Source organism: Primulina tabacum, chromosome 5 (genome assembly GCF_025594145.1).
Source record: "Primulina tabacum isolate GXHZ01 chromosome 5, ASM2559414v2, whole genome shotgun sequence".
NCBI classification, from domain to species: domain Eukaryota; kingdom Viridiplantae; phylum Streptophyta; class Magnoliopsida; order Lamiales; family Gesneriaceae; genus Primulina; species Primulina tabacum.
In genome coordinates, this window is record NC_134554.1 from 23,174,787 (window position 1) to 23,194,507 (window position 19,721).

At 40.4% G+C, this 19,721-nt stretch overlaps 2 protein-coding genes across 2 annotated transcripts; both read right to left on the reverse strand.

Annotated features, from left to right (window-relative positions):
• Nucleotides 1-3,894: 3,894 nt before the first annotated feature.
• LOC142544274 (uncharacterized) lies at nucleotides 3,895-5,653 on the reverse strand. Its single transcript, XM_075651334.1, has 3 exons — nucleotides 5,077-5,653; nucleotides 4,516-4,812; nucleotides 3,895-4,238 (listed from the first exon to the last, which is right to left on the reverse strand). The coding sequence occupies exons 1-3, from the start codon at nucleotides 5,651-5,653 to the stop codon at nucleotides 3,895-3,897; spliced, it is 1,218 nt and encodes a 405-aa protein (XP_075507449.1).
• A 33-nt stretch (nucleotides 5,654-5,686) lies between these two features.
• On the reverse strand, nucleotides 5,687-6,442 carry LOC142544275 (uncharacterized). The gene is made up of 2 exons (XM_075651335.1): nucleotides 6,240-6,442; nucleotides 5,687-6,140 (listed from the first exon to the last, which is right to left on the reverse strand). Exons 1-2 carry the CDS (start codon nucleotides 6,440-6,442, stop codon nucleotides 5,687-5,689), a joined length of 657 nt encoding a protein of 218 aa, XP_075507450.1.
• Nucleotides 6,443-19,721: the final 13,279 nt, after the last annotated feature.

The following is a 19,721-nucleotide window of genomic DNA, read 5'->3' on the forward strand; positions in this document are numbered from 1 at the left end:
CGAGGTTTATTGGACTGTTCGAAATTTCGGACAGAGTTAGGGACACTAGCCTATCGTGTTGCTCTTCCGTCGAATCTGGCCGGGGTGCACAACGTGTTCCATGTCTCAATGCTGAGGAGGTATCTAGCTAATCCTTCGCACGTGTTGAGCTATGAACCTTTACAGTTGGCTTCGAACCTGTCATATGAGGAAAGACCCGTCCAAATAGTAGACAGACAGGAGCGGAGACTTCGGAACAAAGTGACCAAGTTGGTCAAAGTCCGGTGGCTAAATCAATCAGTAGAGGAGGCCACTTGGGAAGTCGAAGCAGATATGAGGAACCGCTACCCGGAGTTGTTCGGTAAGATTTAATTTTGATGACGAAATATTTATAAATGGGGGAGGAAATGTAGTGTCCAAATTCAGTACACGTATAATCCATGCATTATTTGAATTGTTAAATATTTTATTTAAGTTTAAAGTGATGTTAGTGATGCATGATTTATTTAAATTGCATTATTTTAATGTTCATGTGATGCACGTTAAAATGTTTTTCAAGTTTCATGTTTCAGACGATTACTCGAGGCGGGATCGAGGAAAAGATCGGTGACGAGTTTGGCAATTTTTAAGCATGGTATTTTATTTTAAGTTAAGGATGGGGTATTTTAATTAATTTATTTAGTTTTTAGTATTTTAAAAGCTTTATTTATTTATTTAGTTATTTAAGAGTTTCAAACTTTTAAAGTTAAACACTTGTGTGCGTTATTTTACTTTTGGGGTATTAGCTTTTCAATTACCTTGTGATTGATTATTATTTATTTAAATGAACTAATTAGCTCTAATTTCCCTAATTATCCACACACACACACACACTAATTAGCGACACAAACACACACACATATTTCAGAATTTTAGTTTGAGAAAATACTAGGGTTCCTAGAGCAAGAGTGCAGCCGCCCCTCTCTGAATTTCCCAACGAGTTTCGTTGATTTTTCCTTGAAGAAAATCACGCCACGTTCGTCCCGGATCAAGCCTCGCTTCATTTCCGCTTCGGTAACGTCGTTACGGTATTTCAAATCATCAAAAAGGCACGTATATTCTGTTATTTCTGCATCGATCTCGTCATATTTTGCGTTGTGTTGTTATTTATGCGTAAAAATACATGTGTGATGCATAGAAGTTTGAGCAATTATGTTTAAAACATTTTTGAAACCATTTTCAGATCTAAATTCACGTTTTTACGGTCTTTTTAAATACTGCGATTTTTCGGTCGCGTTTTTGAGAAAACTTTCACACAAAAATTGTAGAACTTTTCGATACCTTATATTTGACAGTAAATTCGAAATATTTGGATAAAAATTGAGTGATTTATGATATTTTTCGTGGGACTGCTTAAACTGCGTTTTCAGAAAATTATGTTATTGATGTGTTCTTGAGATTTTCTTGTTGCAGGCTTCGTTCGGCATCGATGGTTGATCATTGCTGCGTTTAGGTATACTGAGAATGATGTTGGGGTGTACGTTTGTATTTCCTTTCGTGTCTTTAGGCAATTGGTTGAGTTAGAAATCGTAGGAATTGATTTTGATGTCAAATTTCGTGTTCATGAGTTGAATTGCGTTGTAAGTTGGACGTCGTTGTTTGGGACATTCTCTTGAGTTGAATGAGTGTCCTAGCACTCTAGGATGGGTCTCGAGGTGTTGAGTTGTGATCGGGATGATAGAATTAGGAGAAATAAGTTTTGAGTACACGACTTTCCATTGGTTTACTTCTACCGAGTCTATACGGACCCCTCGATGGACCCTGGCACGGGGTCCGTGTCCTTGATTCCTCCTTAGTGTCAGTGAACCGAGTCTAGACGGACCCAGACACGGGGTCCGTGCCTTCATTTTCCTTGAAAGTGTCAAATTTGCGAGCCTACACGGACCCCTAGACGGACCCTAGCACGTGGTCCGTGTCCTTATTTCTTTTCGAGCATTTCTTTTGCGAACCTACACGCACCCATACACGAACCCAGGCACGGGGTCCGTGTACTTCATATATCCTGGGAAATTCTAATTGTGTTTTGGGAGTTTCATGTCTTGGGTTAGTACGATAATTTAAAAAGAGGACAAGTCCCGAGTGTTCTAGAACGTCTTAAGTTATTTGTTGAATTCAGGGGTGAGCACGTGCGCCTACGTCGAAGCTATGCAAGTTAAGCATTTAAATTCATGTTAGTATGTGCAGCAGCGACCCCAAATGAAATCCAACGAATCCCTCAACGCCAAGTAAGTATGTCGACATGCAAGAAAATATTTTTTCAAGATTTTGAGATATGCTAAATGTCTTGTGACCAATGTATGTATGGGGTTGAAAAGCGTTAAATCATGAACAGGGACCAACCCACCCCGTTAAAGCATGAACGGGTTTAGATCAGGATTGAAAAGCGTTAAATCATGAACGGGAACCAATCCACCCGTTAAAGCATGAACGGGGATCTCATGTATGTGGCAGTGGATTCGTCCTTGTCGGCCTAGTACTGTGATTTAGTCTGATTAGGCGATTTATATTATGAGTCACTTGCGTTGAAACATGCCTCTACGCAAAATAATGAAGTTCATGTATGTTTATGTATGTACAAGTATGCAAGCATGTTTATGAAAGTTTTCACGTTATGGCACATCTAAGTTATGTACGTAAGTTCAAGTTGAAGTGTAAGTTCAGGTTTCAAGTATGTATATTCGATTTTAAAGTTTCATGTGGTTTTATTACGTATTATTCGTTACTCCCAGTTTATACGTGTTGAGTCTTTAGACTCACTAGACTTGATCGATGCAGGTGTGGATGATCATGAGGAGACGGGAGGTGGTGACCAAGGGGCAGGCTTGGACTGAGTAGGAGGCTATACCCGAGGACCGCCAAGGTTTAGTTTTATGAAAATGTTCAAATACTTTTGTCAAACTTAAATTCTTAGATCTTTTGTTGCAACAGATTTGGAGACGTACAGTTTACTTTATCAAACTCTGGGTGTTCATGATTTATTTAAGAAAATTTTAAATTTTTCCGCAAATTTTTGAATAGTAAAAGTACGGTACGTTACAGTCCCACATAACGGGGGTTTAGCTTCCCAGCTCTACTGAACCGAACAACTCCTTTCATGGGCGAGACTTTTACGTAGGCCTTCTCGCCAATGTTGAATTCTACTGGCCTTCTTTTCAGGTCTGCCCAACTCTTTTGTCGGTCTTGAGCTGCCTTGAGTTTCTCTCGGGCGACTGTAACCTTGTCTACTGTTGTCTGTACGAGTTCAGGTCCTACTACTACCTTTTCTCCCACTTCATCCCAATATAAGGGTGACCGACATTTTCTTCCATAAAGAGCTTCATATGGAGCCATCCCAATACTGCTGTGATAGCTGTTATTATAAGCAAACTCGATCAATGTTAGATGATTGCTCCAATTGCTACTGAATTCTAGGGCGCATGCCCGCAGCATGTCTTCCAGGGTTTGAATTGTTCTCTCGGTTTGGCCATCGGTTTGAGGGTGATAGGTCGTGCTAAGAGTAAATTTCGTTCCCATGGCCCCCTTGGAAGCTCTTCCAAAAACGTGAGACGAACCTCGGGTCTCTGTCGGACAGGATGCTCACTGGTACTCCATGAAGTCGTACAATATTGTCCATGTACAGTGTAGCCAACTTGTCCAGATTGTAGTTCATATGAACGGGTAGGAAGTGTGCAGATTTTGTAAGTCTATCTACAATTACCCATATTCCGTCCTGACCTTGTCTCGACTTCGGCAACCCTACCACAAAGTTCATGGAGATATGCTCTCATTTCCATTCAGGTATCTCCAAAGGTCGCAACAATCCTCCAGGTTGCTGGTGCTCTGCTTTGAACTGCTGACAAAATTGGTATTTAGAGACAAATTCTGGCACGTCTCTTTTCATTCCGTTCCACCAAAATTTTCCTTAAGGTCTCGGTACATTTTTGTACTCCCTGGGTGGACTGAAAATTTGGACTTGTGTGCTTCTGATAGTATTTCTTGGCGAAGGTTATCGCTGTCTGGTACCCACAGTCGTCCTTTCATCCATAGGACTCCCTTGTCATCAATTTGTAGATCTTGAGACTTCCCGCTTTCGAATTGCTCCTTAAGTTTCTTTAGCTCAAGGTCTCGGTCCTGATTTAACTTGACGGTCTCTTGCAGACATGGTCGAGCGGAGACTGAAGCTAGAGTGATCTTGCCTCCATTTTTACGACTTAGAACATCGGCCACCTTATTCGCTTTACCTGGATGGTAATTTATAGTCAAGTCGTAATCCTTCTGTAGTTCGATCCACCGCCTTTCTCATGTTTAGTTCTTTTTGGGTGAACAAGTACTTGAGGCTCTGGTGATCTGTGAAAATTTCACACTTGGCGCCATAGAGATAGTGCCTCCAAATTTTCAAAGCAAAGACGAATGCTGCTAACTCCAGATCATGCGTAGAGTAGTTCTGCTCGTGTGGTTTCAACTGCCTTGATGCGTGGGCGATCACTCTTCCCTCTTGCATGAGTACGCATACCAGACCTTCCTTAGAAGCGTCACTATAGATGGTGAATTCCTTATCTTCAGTGGGTAAGATTAGTACTGGCATGGATGCGAGCTTTTCTTTTAATGTATGAAAAATTTTCTCGCAACCTTCGTCCCAGACGAACTTGGAATTCTTTTGAGTGAGTTTAGTCAGTGGTATGGCAATTGAAGAAAAACCTTCGACGAACTTCCTGTAATAACCTGCCAATCCAAGAAAGCTCCTGTTGTCTGTGACGTTTTTAGCGTTTGGCCATTCTGTAATTGCCTCAACTTTCTTGGGGTCCACTGATACTCCTGCTTCAGAGATCACATGTCCTAAATAGGATACTCTTTAGTCAGAACTCATATTTCTTAAACTTAGCATAGAGCTCCTTCTCTCTCAGAGTCTGTAGTGCAAGGCGGAGGTGTTCTTCATGCTCTTTCTTGTTGGACGAATAGACGAGGATGTCGTCAATAAACACCACTATGAATCGGTCCAGAAATGGTTTGAACACTCTGTTCATTAGGTCCATGAAGGCTGCAGGCGCATTGGTCAGCCCAAAAGGCATCACTGTGAACTCATAATGCCCATATCTTGTCCGAAAAGCTGTTTTGGGGATATTTTCAGCCCGACCTTCAGTTGGTGGTATCCAGTCCTCAGATCCAGTTTAGAAAAGACCGCAGCTCCCTTAAGCTGATCAAATAGGTCGTCTATCATCGGGAGAGGGTACATGTTCTTGATAGTGATTTTGTCCAGAAATTCCTGGAGTTGCTCTTTTAACTCCTTGAGTTCAGCTGGCGCCATCCTGTAAGGTGCTTTAGAAATCGGTGCTGCACCAGGAACTAGATTAATTTCGAACTCAACTTCGCGGTCCGGGATTGTCCCTGGGAGTTCTTCTGGAAAAACATCCGGGAACTCTCGTACTATTGGGATATCTTTTATCCTCAGTTCGACTTCTCCTTGCACTTCACTGATCATTGCTAGGTAGAGGTCTTCTTCGGATTTCATGGCCTTCCATGTTTGGGAAGCGGAAAGGAGTGCTTTTCGTTCCTTGTATTTACCGTGAAACACGACTTCTTCTTGACCTGGGGTTCGGAGTTTGACCCCCTTTCCCTTGCAATCTACTATTGCATTGTTTCTTGCTAACCAATTCATTCCTAAGATGATGTCGAAATCGACCATAATCAACTATATCAAGTCGGCGCTAAAAGTCTGATTATCGATACTGATTTTACAATCTCTGTAAATTTCGTGGGTTTCAGTGGCCCTATTTGTAGGTGTGGCTATTCGAAAGGGCTCATTTAGTTTCTCGAGCTTACATCCTAACTTCTTAGAAAATCTCTTAGACATAAAAGAAGGCGTAGCACCACAATCAAATAACACATAAGCAGACACTTGCTGAATAAATATGGTACCTGACACGACGTTGCTTGCGTCGTCTGCCTCCTCTTGCGTCATGGCAAACACCCTGGCATTAGGCTTATTCTTCTTTGGTTTGTTGGGGTTAGCTCCCACATTTGACCCAGTTCCTTTGTTGGGCCCTGCTGGTTGGTTGGCAACGGTAGGGCACTCTGAAATTCTGTGCCCTGATTTCCCACATCCATAGCATACGCCGCTGGCCCTTCGGCATTCTCCGAGGTGTCTGAAACCGCATTTTGGGCACGGTTTGGGTCCTTGGTAGTCAGTGGCTACTGAGGGTTGCCCTGAAGAAGGTCCTCATGATTGATTGGGTTCCCTGAACTTCTGACCATTCTGAGAAGACTGACTGATATGCGGACGCTTGTTCTTATTCTCTCCATCTCTTCGGCGGATATCGGTTTCAGCTCGGATAGCTGCGCCCATAAGATCTGCAAAATTGGCGGGCTGATAAACTGCTAAGGCCGACTGGATTCGGCTGTTCAATCCCTTCTTGAAACGGTGCAGCTTCAAAACTTCGTCCGCCATGATTACCGGAGCATACGACCCAAGGGCATTAAACTGAGATGTGTACTCCACTACTGACATATCTGGAGCTTGAGTGAGGTTTTCAAACTCACTTAACTTTTGAAATCTGACTTCCACCGGATAGTATTGTTTCAGAAATGTTTCTCGGAAGTTTGAGTGCCTCGGGAACTTCCAATAACCTCAACTGAGTCTCAACACTCTTTAGCCAACTCTGGCCAACTTCGGGATCAGCGTCCGCTCTGAATATCGGACACCTGTTCTTGCGGAGGGACTCATAATGAAATTTGATTCCATTAGGTGGTGGTGGTGGTGGAGGTTGATTGGCGTTCGGGTTTCCCAACCCTTGTATTGTTGTCGCCACTATAGTTGCTATGGCCATGAGATCAGCTCGGCTTAGGTTGACTGCAGGCGGCGGTCCATTCTCTTGTACATTCTCCTGTCTGCCTTCGCGGTCGGTATTCGCGTAACGCGGGTTGCGATTCTGTCTCGGGGGTCTGCCGGCCATTTCCTACAATTGCAATTTCTAATAATTTGTAGTACAAGCAGAGTTCATGTAATAGATTGTGTTGAAATTAATTGAAATCAATGGAACAAATAAAATATTTATTGATTTCTCAAAAGAAATGAACATGACCAATCTAAGAGAAATAAATAATGTACTGAATTTTTGAAAAGAAAACGTAGCAACAAGAAAAATAAACTGCTAAAAATGGTCCACTAAAACGCCCTACTCTACTATCTCTCCATTTCCCATGGCCACATCGGGTGGGGCTTCTTCCTCCTCGGGATCCTCCTCCGGCACCTCCGGGTCTATCAAGTCTGCAAGCTGCAACTGGAGATTTTGATTCTCTAATTTCAACTCAGCAATCTCTTCAATGTGGGCTAAAATTCTTCCTACAGCATCATTTAACTCGTTTCTTGCATGCACACAGTTTGTCTTATTCTTCTCGATGAGCTCCTTCTTCTTCACTTTCCCTTTGTCCACCTCCTTGGACAGCCTTTGATTACTCTCGGACAACTGCATAATCATATTCCATGATTCTTCAATTTTCTTTTTATCCTTCAGTCGTGTTTGACGTGCTTCAGACAACTCCATGGTACGTCGATCTACTTTTTCCTTTGCCCGCTTGGCTTGACCCACCGCTATCTCTAAAGAGTCTCGAAGCTCGAAATTATGACCCTTAGTGAGCTCGAACTTTTGGAAGATCTCATCATTCCTCTTCTCTGCTGTCATCAGCTTGGTAGTTAAGTTCTCCACTTGTTGCCTGCTCTCGAAACTACTAGCTCTCAGCCTTCTGATAGTCTTATCCTGGTGTCCTAGAGCCAATTCGTTTAAACGTATAACCGCCTGAGCGTGCGTGCGAGGTTGGTGATAGTCTAACGGAATCGTCTCCCTGTGAGTAATCGGGGCTACATTCTTACGAGCAGTGACACGCATACGAGCCATTTCCTGGAAACAATAAAAAAGAAATGCTCAGAATATCATAAATAGGACAGAATAAAATATCAGGGTAATATAGAGTCAATTATATAAAAATAATTAAAATTTTCGAAAATTTCCAAAAATAGAAAGTTTTGAGATAGACATATGGATTCGAAGCATATGTCGAGAGGATTCCAGAACAGTTGACGGAATCGAATTCGGAGTTTCCTACAAAAAGTTATAGGGGTTACGAAACTTTCTTAAAACGGCAAAAACGGGATTTCGGAGGCCTAAACGAAGAAATTTCGCGATTTCGACCCCTACCTCACGACAAAGTCGTGAAATTGCTCGTTGGGCCGTTTCGGAGGGGATAGCGTCGGCCTCGAGTAAAAATTCCACCGAAAATTTTTTTTTCGTCGATTTTTTTTTTCGAAAATCGATTTTTCCCACTCGGATTATGAACCTGGCGGCTTTGATACCACTTAAATGTCACGCCCCGCGACCGGGGTTAGTCGACATCGACATTGTTTATCAATCATACAATCGAAAACAACCAGCCTCGTAGCACAGTATAAACCGAAAACCAGTTTATTTCATAAATCTCAAAAAAATACCAATGTCTTTACAACTGAAAAGAATTAAATGCGGAAGAGTTTTAAAAGGAAAATAACTAGATAACAATTTCGAAATATCATGACTACTAAACTTTCGAAAATCACCAGCCCTAGAATTGTTCAGATTTCTCTTCTTCAACCTGTTCTTCGGATTTATCTGGGGAGGGGAGAGTGAGGGGTGAGTATTTTGGGAAATACTCAGCAAGTGGGGGTCGTTCGAGCACAACAAATAACAACATGCAAATTTGAATAACTTGTACAACATTACATTACATGCATAACATTTTCCAGACACCGAGATTCCTCAACTTTCAATGGTTTACTGATATCAGTCCCTAATTTTTACTCCTCTAAGGGGGCGAGGCCGAATCGGTTATATCCTCACCGTATGAGGGTCATATCATGGTTGGAATTCCTACCCATATCGGGTTGAATCCTCATAGTGTCAAACAAACTCATATCGAAAATCTTAACCAGAAGGGTAGAAGAAGAATTTGCACTCGACCGAATTTTAAAACACACGAAATGCATAACCGAAACTTACACATTTAAAACAAGCCCACTTACCTTAGATCTTGATGAAGAAAAACGTGAAAGGCTAGGGTTTCTTGCACTGGAAATTTTGAATTTCCTTCCCCGGATCTGGACTGCAGCAGCTCTTCGAAACCCGGCAGAACTTCGAAAGCAAAAACTCGAAAATACTAGAGAGGGAGACTCAAAAATATGGAGTGAATGAGAGGTGTGATTTTCGAGATACTAGGCCCTCCTATTTATAGGGGTTGGCTGATATCCGATCGTGTATTATCCGCGCGTTTAAACTTGAATCAAATCTTCATCTAGAATCGTGATCTATCCATGATCTTGGGTGATATCTAAATCTTTCATCTCTATCAAATTTCGAAATTATCCATTAAATACACCATTGAATTTGAATTCTAGGGGTTGTATTATCCTTGGCTTGATTTTTATCTCGGTATCTCAATATCATCTCAAATCTTAGGTCTTTATCTGCTCAAATTTCGAAAATATACATGATTTTATCTTAAATTCTTGAGTTCAAAATGTTGCACACGATAGAATTATCCATTCTAAAATTACAAATACTATCATCATAAAAAAATCGAAATCTTGGATTTTACAATATGTTATTTATCGTCTGGAGCAATATATGAATACATAGAAAAAGCAACCGTGAGGTTGGGATTTCCAGTGCTGATGGAGCGAGCAGATGATAGCGCCTACAAACTTGAGTTTAAAGGTAAACATGTTGATAATATAATGCTTTTTATTATTAACTTGCTTCATTTTTGTGTAGCTAGCCAAGATTTGTGGACAAATCTTTTTTAATAAAGGGACTATGATATGAATCTGATCGGGCTTGGCGTGCTAATGGTTTGAAAGAGAGTCAAGGAAACATTGCATAGACTCATAAGTGATCGAGAAGAGCTTGCAAACAAGGTCTCAAGCCTCGAGGGATTCGTGATGCATGAGAGTGTGTTTGGAGGCCATATGAATGTTATTCAAGTGTGCAATGTTGATGGACTAGCGTCACATCGCCAAGGAAAAACCATTGTAGCGTTAAAAAGGAGCACTTAGTGCCTAGGCGCTACTAACTAGCGCCGCAATGTTGAATATGTCGAAATAGTAGCACCTAGGCGCTACAAACAGGTGCCTAGGCGTTGAGTCTACCGAAACGTCAGCGCCTCGATGCCTCAAAGCAGACTTTTGTATAGAAACCCTAGATTGCGATTTTGTTATATTTTATTATATAAATACATTGTATACACGAAGTAAATGATAGATATTGAGTTTTAATAATATTTTGGGAGTTTTTCTCTCAAATTTAAAGCTTGGCTTTATATATACCTTTGTGTGTTTCTCAAATCTAACTTATCAATGTTTAACACTTTCTGACGTTTTTCGATTGTTCTTACGCGGGTTGACAAAGACAAGTTCTTTGAAAGTTCGTTTGAGTGTCGATTGTTTATTTTTGATTGTTTATTACTAAACCACGTATTTTAGGGATGCAAATTGCGCATTACTTGATTCAATAAATCGAGACATCACAACACGGATCCTTAATCGTTATTGAATTGAGAGCACGATTCCAATTAATCATATTTGTCTTTCTTGCGTACGAGGATTCGAATCACTAAACTCGACACATTTTTATTTCTTATGGTTTTAAATTACATTGAGTGAAATTTGAAAACATTTTTCCCATGATATAAGAGAATGAAGAACATTGAGATAGAGTTGTATTGTGAAGTGAATCCTGAGTTCGATCCCCCACATATGACATGTATGAGTCCAATCTGATCATCTCTAGAGCTAGCTTTTGGAGTTGAATTCGGTCCAAGTCTTAATCTTAACAGTAGACAATGTGCCTGATGTTCGAAGAAGAACTCAAATTATATAGTCTCAAGTCAAAACACGTGTGTGGAAGTGTAGTCTGTGTAGGCCACAACCGATTTACATGTAAAACAACTATGCTGATGTATTTGTACCTTGAACTAAAATGTTTTCTAGCACACGGGAAAAGGAGAAGTTTAGAACAAATATTTTGCGATGATTCATCTACAAGAAGATGTACTCGATCCAGCAGCGGAATTTCTTATTTGTGGTGCGTCACATTTATTTGTTGTTGTTATGTTGTGGATTATGCAAATTTGGCATTTATTTCAAACTGCCATTTGCATTTTTGTGTACTCCTTCATAACATTTCTGGCTGTACTAATGTATAATAGGATCTTGTCAAAATTTCATCGGAAAGTTAGTGTGAAAAAAGATGAATTGAGCATTGTTGTACCGAAATGGCGGAGGCCATGAAGGTTGAGCAGAGCCCAACATCGCAAAGATCAGCCCGGATTGTAGGAGCTAACAGGTATGGGGCGCCCTGTATTGATCATCATTGGGAGGTCTTTTAGCACACGTGGGTGATGTGTCTAGACTGCAGTAGATATGGGTTGTCAGAATTGGCAGTATCATTGAACAAAAGTATGAGCGACCATCTCGCCATGAGTAACAGCTGGACAATAAAATCAAAGTGATCATTAACTTCTCTCCTCTAAATATCGGGTTTGTTTGAAATTAATTCATTTATACGTTTTTGATAAACAAGCATACTCTCTATACATTCTCCTGATATAAAATCACTTAATTGACTTAAGCGTCGGAGTGGACGCGTCTCCTTCGCCCTACTAATGATCTCTTTTATTTTAAGTGTGCAGACATACCAGAGTCCGGATAGTACTCTTCATCCAAGATCCTTCAGAAAACATCAAGGAAAAAACAAATATTTTTTGGTTTTAACCCTGCGACATTGAAGGAATAAGAAAAGACTTTATAGAAATTTTTTAAATTTAAAACGGCTCGATGGACCTGGTTTACGAATATATTCTAACTCTCAACGAATTCCTAGAATTTTAGGTGGAATGTGGATTGTAATAATAGAGCAGAAAGCAGCCCGATCCGATGTAATTGTCCACGACTCTCAAACTCAATTCACCTGGTCCTCAAATGATACACATGAATTGAATAATAACTTTTATACCAATCTATTATTCTAAATAAGGGTATCATTATTAAAAATTATATTATAAAAGATAAATATGGAGTAGAGTTAAAAAAAAAAATGGTACGCACTTTCCAGATTATCATATTTTTATGACCATTTTCTCGTAATATATGCTAAATTTCCAGATTAAGTACTGCATTTTAGACGAAATATACCACAATCACGTTACATTATGCCCAAATTGTCATAAGTGACTAATGTCATGTATTCGGTAGATAAAAATTATTATAAAATTTAGATGAATTATATTGAAATCATACTACATTATGCTCGAATTTTCATATTTTGTGTCAATAAATGTATTTGTAGTGCCTCGTGTTCGGTAGATAAAAAAATATTGTAAGAATTTTTCTTGCTAACTCTTATTTATTAAATATGGATTTGAGTTTCGTTGGAAAAGATTATAAAATTAATGAGTAAGAGTTTGAGAAATCAACTTATTATCATGATTTTAGTCTATCAAACAGAAGATCATGTCAACAATTTTATTAGCACAAAATATGATAATTCAAGCATAATGTCCTGCAAATGTCATATAATATGGTTAGTTACAATTGAGTATAAGGCATGACTATTGGAGCATAATTTTTAGGAAAACTCCCTTTGTCTTATTACTAACTAATATGCACATATGATGAGTAAGAGTTGAAAATAAACTTATTCCGTGATTTTGGTATTATTGGTATAAAATATGATAATTCAAGTATAATGTCTTGCAAATGTCGTATAAGGTGGCTACAATTTAGTAGTATAAAACCAGACTATTTAAGCATAAACTTTTAGAGAAACCCTTTTTGTCGTAAACAAAAACTTGTGTGATACAGTCTCACGGGTCGTATTTTGTGAGAAAGATCTCTTATTTGGGTCATACATGAAAAAAATATTATTTTTTATGCTAAGATATGTTTGGTGTAAGTGATAAGTGTAGGATAGTTTGTTAAACACGTGTTTGTCTCATTTTTATAGGCCCAATTTGTAATGCCCGGAAATTTAATCCTAGTAATCTGTAATTATGGATTTATAATTTGATATGATTATGAAAGGATTAACCGAGACACGATTTGAAGTAACGTGTGATAATTTATGTGCGAGGACAGTGCCTCTCGCGCACGTGCGCGACGTGATGCGCGCCCATGCGCCAAATGGACAGAAGACCTCGCGCATATGCGCGACATGAGGGCGCGCATATGCGCAAGCTGCACAGGTCGAGTCCAGAGAGTCTCGCGCATATGCGCGGAATCGAGGCGCGCATATGCGCGAGCGGCTGGGAAGACACGCGCCGAGACATATTGTCTCGCCCATATGCGCCGAGAAGGGTCGCGCATATGCGCGAGACGTGTTGCGCGTAGAGTTCGCCATTTGCCTTGATGCATGTTACGTATATATATATATATAAGCAAATACGTAAACATCAGAAAACGAGAAATCGAAGGGGAAACTTTGGGGAAAAATTGTCCTTGAATCTTAGGATCGCGATTGTGTAAAATCCGTCCGTCTGATTTTGAATCTGACTTCGGTACTGTGTTCATATCAACGCAGGCTACAACTAGGACGTAAGTTTTGTTACGTTTTGATATGTCTTGAAATTATGATATTGCCAGAATTGAATGGAATTCATATATGATGTTCTTGACATGTTAGACATCATAGAATCGAAGTCAGATTAAGAAACGGACTGATTATGGAATTGTTATGAATTTTGGAGTCGATTTGATTGAGAATCGATATCAGATTTATATCATCATTGAGATTATGATTTCTACCAATATTAATTATGAGTTCTGGTATTATATCTGTGGTATTGGAATTGACGGGGTTATCGAGACTGTATTGTTATGCCGTCGAAACATCCGTAAATTGATATTGATCAGACTCGGTATTGGTTGAGATGGTATTGTGGAATCATATATCGATTAGCATTGATCAGATTATGTTTTGATTTGAGTATTAATCAGAACAGGTTTTGAACTGAGTTATATACTGAGAATGTATCTATTCGATTGTCATTATCAGATTGGGTATGGACAGAGTTGACTTCGATACTTCGTCTTCGTCGGACTGAGAAAATAAATGTATAAATTAATGTTGAGTTGGGATTGCACAACTCGAGTGAGGTTTGGCTCGAGTTTCCCTAAATCACATACTTTACGTTATTGTATTGATTTGATTGATATACTTGTTCTCTTGATTTATAGACAGCAGGTATTAGACGAGTAATCTTGTGACAGAAGTGCCTGATAGTGATGGGATCGTCACGGGCACATTGCACGATGTCACAAGATAGTGTATTGGCGATAGTGCCAAAGTCTGTCACCGGATGATTGGCTATCGATGTGGATAGAATTTGGGTTTCTTCTATTACTGTTGATCGATGTCGTATCGGTGTGGATAGAATTGGAGCTTCTTCTATTACTGGTTATCGATATTATATCGGTGTGAATAGAATTAGAGTTCCTTCTATTACTGGTGATCGATACCATATCGGTGTGGATAGAATCAGACCTTTTTCTATTTCTGGTGATCGATACCTTATCGACGTGGATAGAACTGGAGTCTTTTCTATTACTGTTGGTCGATATAGGAATGCCAACTTCTGGAAACCGGGATCCCTAGACTAGGATTGAGTCTAGTCTGAATTGTAGAGTTACGAGTATTGTCGACAGTCTGATATTGATTATGTTTCAGATTTTGATACATAATGCTGTTATCTGTTACATGCTTTATATTTTTTTATATGATTGCATGTTTCGTTGATTTATACTGGAATTATATTCTCACCGGAATTATCCGGCTGTTGTCTTGTTTGTATGTGTACATGACAACAGGTGGGACAGGATCAGGGTCCAGGAGATGAGGAGAGATCGTGATAGAGTGGAGACTTCGGACTTTGATGTATATAGGGTTTTGGCACTTGATAATTAGATGTTGAACCTTAGTTTTTACTGATTTGTAGACGGTACAGGACTTGTACTTTATTTTATACTGAGTTGTATATTAGTTTGATTTCACTACATTCCGCATTATTTAAAAAAAAAAATTATGACCCTAATTACTTGATTAGTAAATTGATCCTGATGACGATTAAAAACTGATTAGCGTCCGGGTCCCACAACAGGTGGTATCAGAGCGATAGATCCTTTAGACTGAGATAGAAGAGAATGAGCGGGGTAGATTGAGTTTTCTTTCCTTGCATGTGATTGCTAGCATATGATTGATTATAATGTGGAATTATATTGTGTGTGCTAGCATGATGTTATGTGTTGTTGCTTGAAGTTACATAGCATATGATTGAATATAATGTTGAAATTACACTGTATATGCTAAGATTTCAGTATGTTTTTACTGTATATTAAGCTACATGTTACCTGAATATCTGAGTTGATTTGGTAATATGTATTATTTGAAACTGGATCAGAACCAATTTTTGATCAGAGGTAAGCTGATCAGGATTGGGATTGAGACGGAATTGTCTCCTGTTACTACTACCATCTGTGATTATCAGATATTCCTCCTAGAAGAGTTCCAGAACGAGGTAGTACTTCGACTGATCTGATGGATGTATCAGAAACTCTGATGGAAACACAGTTGATGAGATTTCAGTCATTTCAACCGTCGATTCTGAGGGGTATTGAGGCGCCAGGCGATTGTGAGAATTGGATGGAGGATATAGAAATGTTATTTGAATTTCTGGGTTTCACAGATGATTGCAGAGTTAAACTGGTTGGAAATCAACTACGGGAAGTCGCTAGGAGTTGGTGGCTGGTAACCAGGGAAGCCATAGCACAGCGTGGCTCAATGATTACGTGGAAAATTTTTAAAGTTGAATTCTATCAAAGATTTGTACCTCTATTATACCGACATGATAAAAGTGCAGAGTTTACAAATCTGAGACAGGGTCAGTTGAATGTTGATGAGTATTTGGCCCAGTTTTTCACCTTGATACATTTTGCCCCTCAAGTGGCTAGAAATGATACAACTGTATCTGATCAGTTTATCCAAGGGATTGAATTCGGAGATACGCACATTGGTGAATGTGAAACAACCGAGTAAATTTCCAGCAGCTGCAACCTTGCTTGCATCGCGTCGTTTGCGAGACTTTTGGCCATTGGGGCTTGAACCACCAACCAAAGCCTCTCCACAACGTCCCAAGGAATGATTTGAACCATGGCTAAGGGCCCTAGGCCAGCCACAATTCGCCTCATTCCAGCAACCACCCGAAAGTTCTTACCGAGGGCCCTCATGCGTGCGTGTGTAGTGTTTTGTTTTGATTGCTGTCTCATGTCGTTCCAGTGGCCATTTGATTGACCATGGCACGATCTAGACATCTAGGGGCATGGTATGAACCGTGGCTAAGGACCATAGGCCAACCAAGATCCACACCAAACCAACCAACTCGAAGTACATGTGCTGTCAAAACCGAAGGGGCCGAGAGGGGAGGGGGCTGTTCTTGATGTTTTATGTAAAAACCGATGAGCCATGGACCAAGCCACCAAAAGGGCGACTTAGTCACGTCTTAGACATGCTAGGGGAGTGATCCAACCAGGGCTATAGGCCCCTAGGGCAGCCATGATCAGATCCTTACCCTTGGACAACAAAACTGAATTTTCGAACACAACTCTGCACCTATGGGGAGCTTGCTGTGATTTCGGTTTTTTCCAGCAAGGATGGGGACTGAATGAATGGACCAACATGGTCCTAATGCATCCTATTACATGTATAGGAGCCGCCTTGGGAGCCTGGAGTCGAGACATCCACCTGAAACGTCAAAACAAGAGAACCCGTGAAGCTTGTCATGGAAACCGAAAATCTGCATGTTATATTTTTCTGAAATTTCTTGTTGTATTTCGGTTTATGGCCAAAGAAATCATGATCATGCAATGAAAATAATTGATAATAGGACTTGATTGAGGTGTGAAAGAATCTAGACATGCCTTAGTTTTCGTTTGAAATAAAAACGAAAAGAATACGACGACTCGGCGCGGAGGAGGTGGAGCGCTTCTCTCCTTTTCTTTTCTTGCTCTCGACTTTCACTCTTGTTCTAGGCTATGAGGGTCACGATTTTTCTACTCTATAAGCTCTGAATTTCGGTCATGGGGGAGGGAGAATGATGGTTAGGAGAGTGAGGGAAGTGGGTGCAAGATATAGGGGATAACTCAAGACCAAGTCTTCACCTTTTGAATTTTGAATTCTAGTTTGATATCAAATGATTTGTTGGTGCATGTTGGGGTGAGGTGACCGATCAATTACCATCTAGACTAGGTGAGGAGAAGGTTGATCATTAATTAAATTGTGCTCCCAAAAATAAAAGAATTATCCTACTAATTAAATACAAAGAAAGGGTCAAAGGTGTTGAGTTGGCATATCAATGCTTAATCATCTAAGGGGCCGAAAATTCATCTAATAAATGGAAGGAAAAATGTTTTCTAGCTAGTAAATTTATAACCCTTAAAAGCCTCACTAATCTTTAATTAATTTAGTGAATTAATCCCTTAATTAAGTAACTTAAATGAGCTTATTTCTTAATCACCTCAAGTAATTAAATTAAATCCTCAAAACATCCTTTTTAACTTAAATGAACTTACTTGCTAGCTAAATTAACTTCTGAAAATATTTCTCGAATCTTAAATTCTATCTCAAAGCTCCAACTCCAGTCCGGCCTCACTGAAATAACTGAAAAATCAAACTACTGCATGAAATAATAAAATAATTAACTTCAAAGAAATGCCTTTAAAATAATCATGCAATGAAGTCAATTAAATTTTAAAAATCTAGAATTATGCATGGCTTATACATAGACTGATTTACGGGTTCTACAATCCTTCCCCCCTTAAAAGAAATTTCGTCCTCGAAATTAGAACTCACCGAATAACTCGGGGTATCGATCTCTCATCTCAGGCTCAGACTCCCACGTAGCTTCCTCCTCTGAATGGTTGAACCATTTGACTTTAACTCGCTTAACCAACTTGTTCCGAAGTTTCTTCTTTTGCCGGTCTAGGATCTGCACTGGTCTCTCCTCATAAGACATGTTCGGAGTAAGTTGCGACGGCTCAAAGTTCAGCACATGCGAAGGGTTCGCCATGTACTTCCTCAGCATGGAGACGTGAAAGACATTGTGTACTCCGGCCAGATTCGGCGGAAGAGCCACACGATAAGCTAGCGTCCCAACTCTGTCGAGGATCTCAAACGGTCCAATGAATCTCGGACTGAGCTTCCCTTTCTTCCCAAATCTCATGACACCCTTCATAGGTGCCACTTTCACAAATACATGATCGCCCACTGCAAACTCTAAATCTCTCCTCCGCTGATCGGCATAACTCTTCTGTCGGCTCTGAGTAGTCCTCATCCTATCACGGATCCTGACTACTACATCTGCTCCCTGCTGAACAATCTCTGGACCCAACTCTGCTCTCTCTCCTACTTCATCCCAATGAACAGGAGATCTGCACTTGCGGCCATACAGTGCTTCATACGGAGCCATACCTATAGACGACTGGAAGCTGTTGTTATAGGTGAACTCAACCAATGATAAGTTCGACTCCCAACTCCCTGAGAAATCAATGACGCAGGCGCGAAGAAGATCCTCCAAAATCTGAATAACTCGCTCCGACTGCCCATCTGTCTGCGGATGAAAAGCTGTGCTAAACAGCAACTTCGTACCCAAAGTCGAATGCAAACTCTTCCAAAACGAGGAAGTAAATCTGGGATCTCTGTCAGATACGATCGAAACTGGAATACCATGGAATCGGACTATCTCTCGGATATACAGCTCTGCATACTGAACCATGGTGAAAGTCGTCTTAACAGGCAAGAAGTGCGCTGATTTGGTAAGACGATCTACAATCACCCAGATAGCATTCGATCCTCTGGCTGACCTCGGCAATCCGATCACAAAGTCCATGGTAACATTCTCCCACTTCCACTCGGGAATAGGGAGAGGCTTGAGCAAACCTGCTGGTCTTTGATGCTCGGCCTTCACTAACTGGCAGGTCAGACACTCGGACACAAAACGTCTGATGTCCTTCTTCATACCAGGCCACCAATACAATAGCTGCAAATCCTTGTACATCTTCGTACTCCCTGGATGAATAGAGTACGGCGACGTATGGGCTTCTGATAAGATATCTGCTCGGATAGAATCACTGCTATGAACCCATATCCTGTCTCGGTATCTCACAATTCCATCACTGACTGAATACAAGACACTGCCCTTGGCTTCATCTCTCTTCTTCCACTGTGCCAATTGCTCATCTGCTGACTGACCACTGCGAATACGGTCCATAAGGGAAGACTGAATGGTCAAGGTAGATAGACAAGGAACTCTACCTCGAGGATAAGTCTCGAGATCAAACCTCTGCATCTCAGTCTGAAGAGGTTTCTGAATCGTCAAATGAGCCATCACTGCGACTTTTCTGCTCAATGCATCCGCAACTACATTAGCTTTACCCGGGTGGTAGCTAATGTCACAATCGTAGTCTTTCACAAGCTCCAACCAACGCCTCTGACGCATGTTCAGCTCCTTCTGCGTAAAGAAATACTTGAGGCTCTTGTGGTCGGTAAAGATCTGGCACTTCTCTCCATACAGATAATGCCTCCAAATCTTCAAGGCAAAAACTACGGCGGCCAACTCTAGATCATGGGTAGGGTAGTTCTTCTCATGAGTCTTCA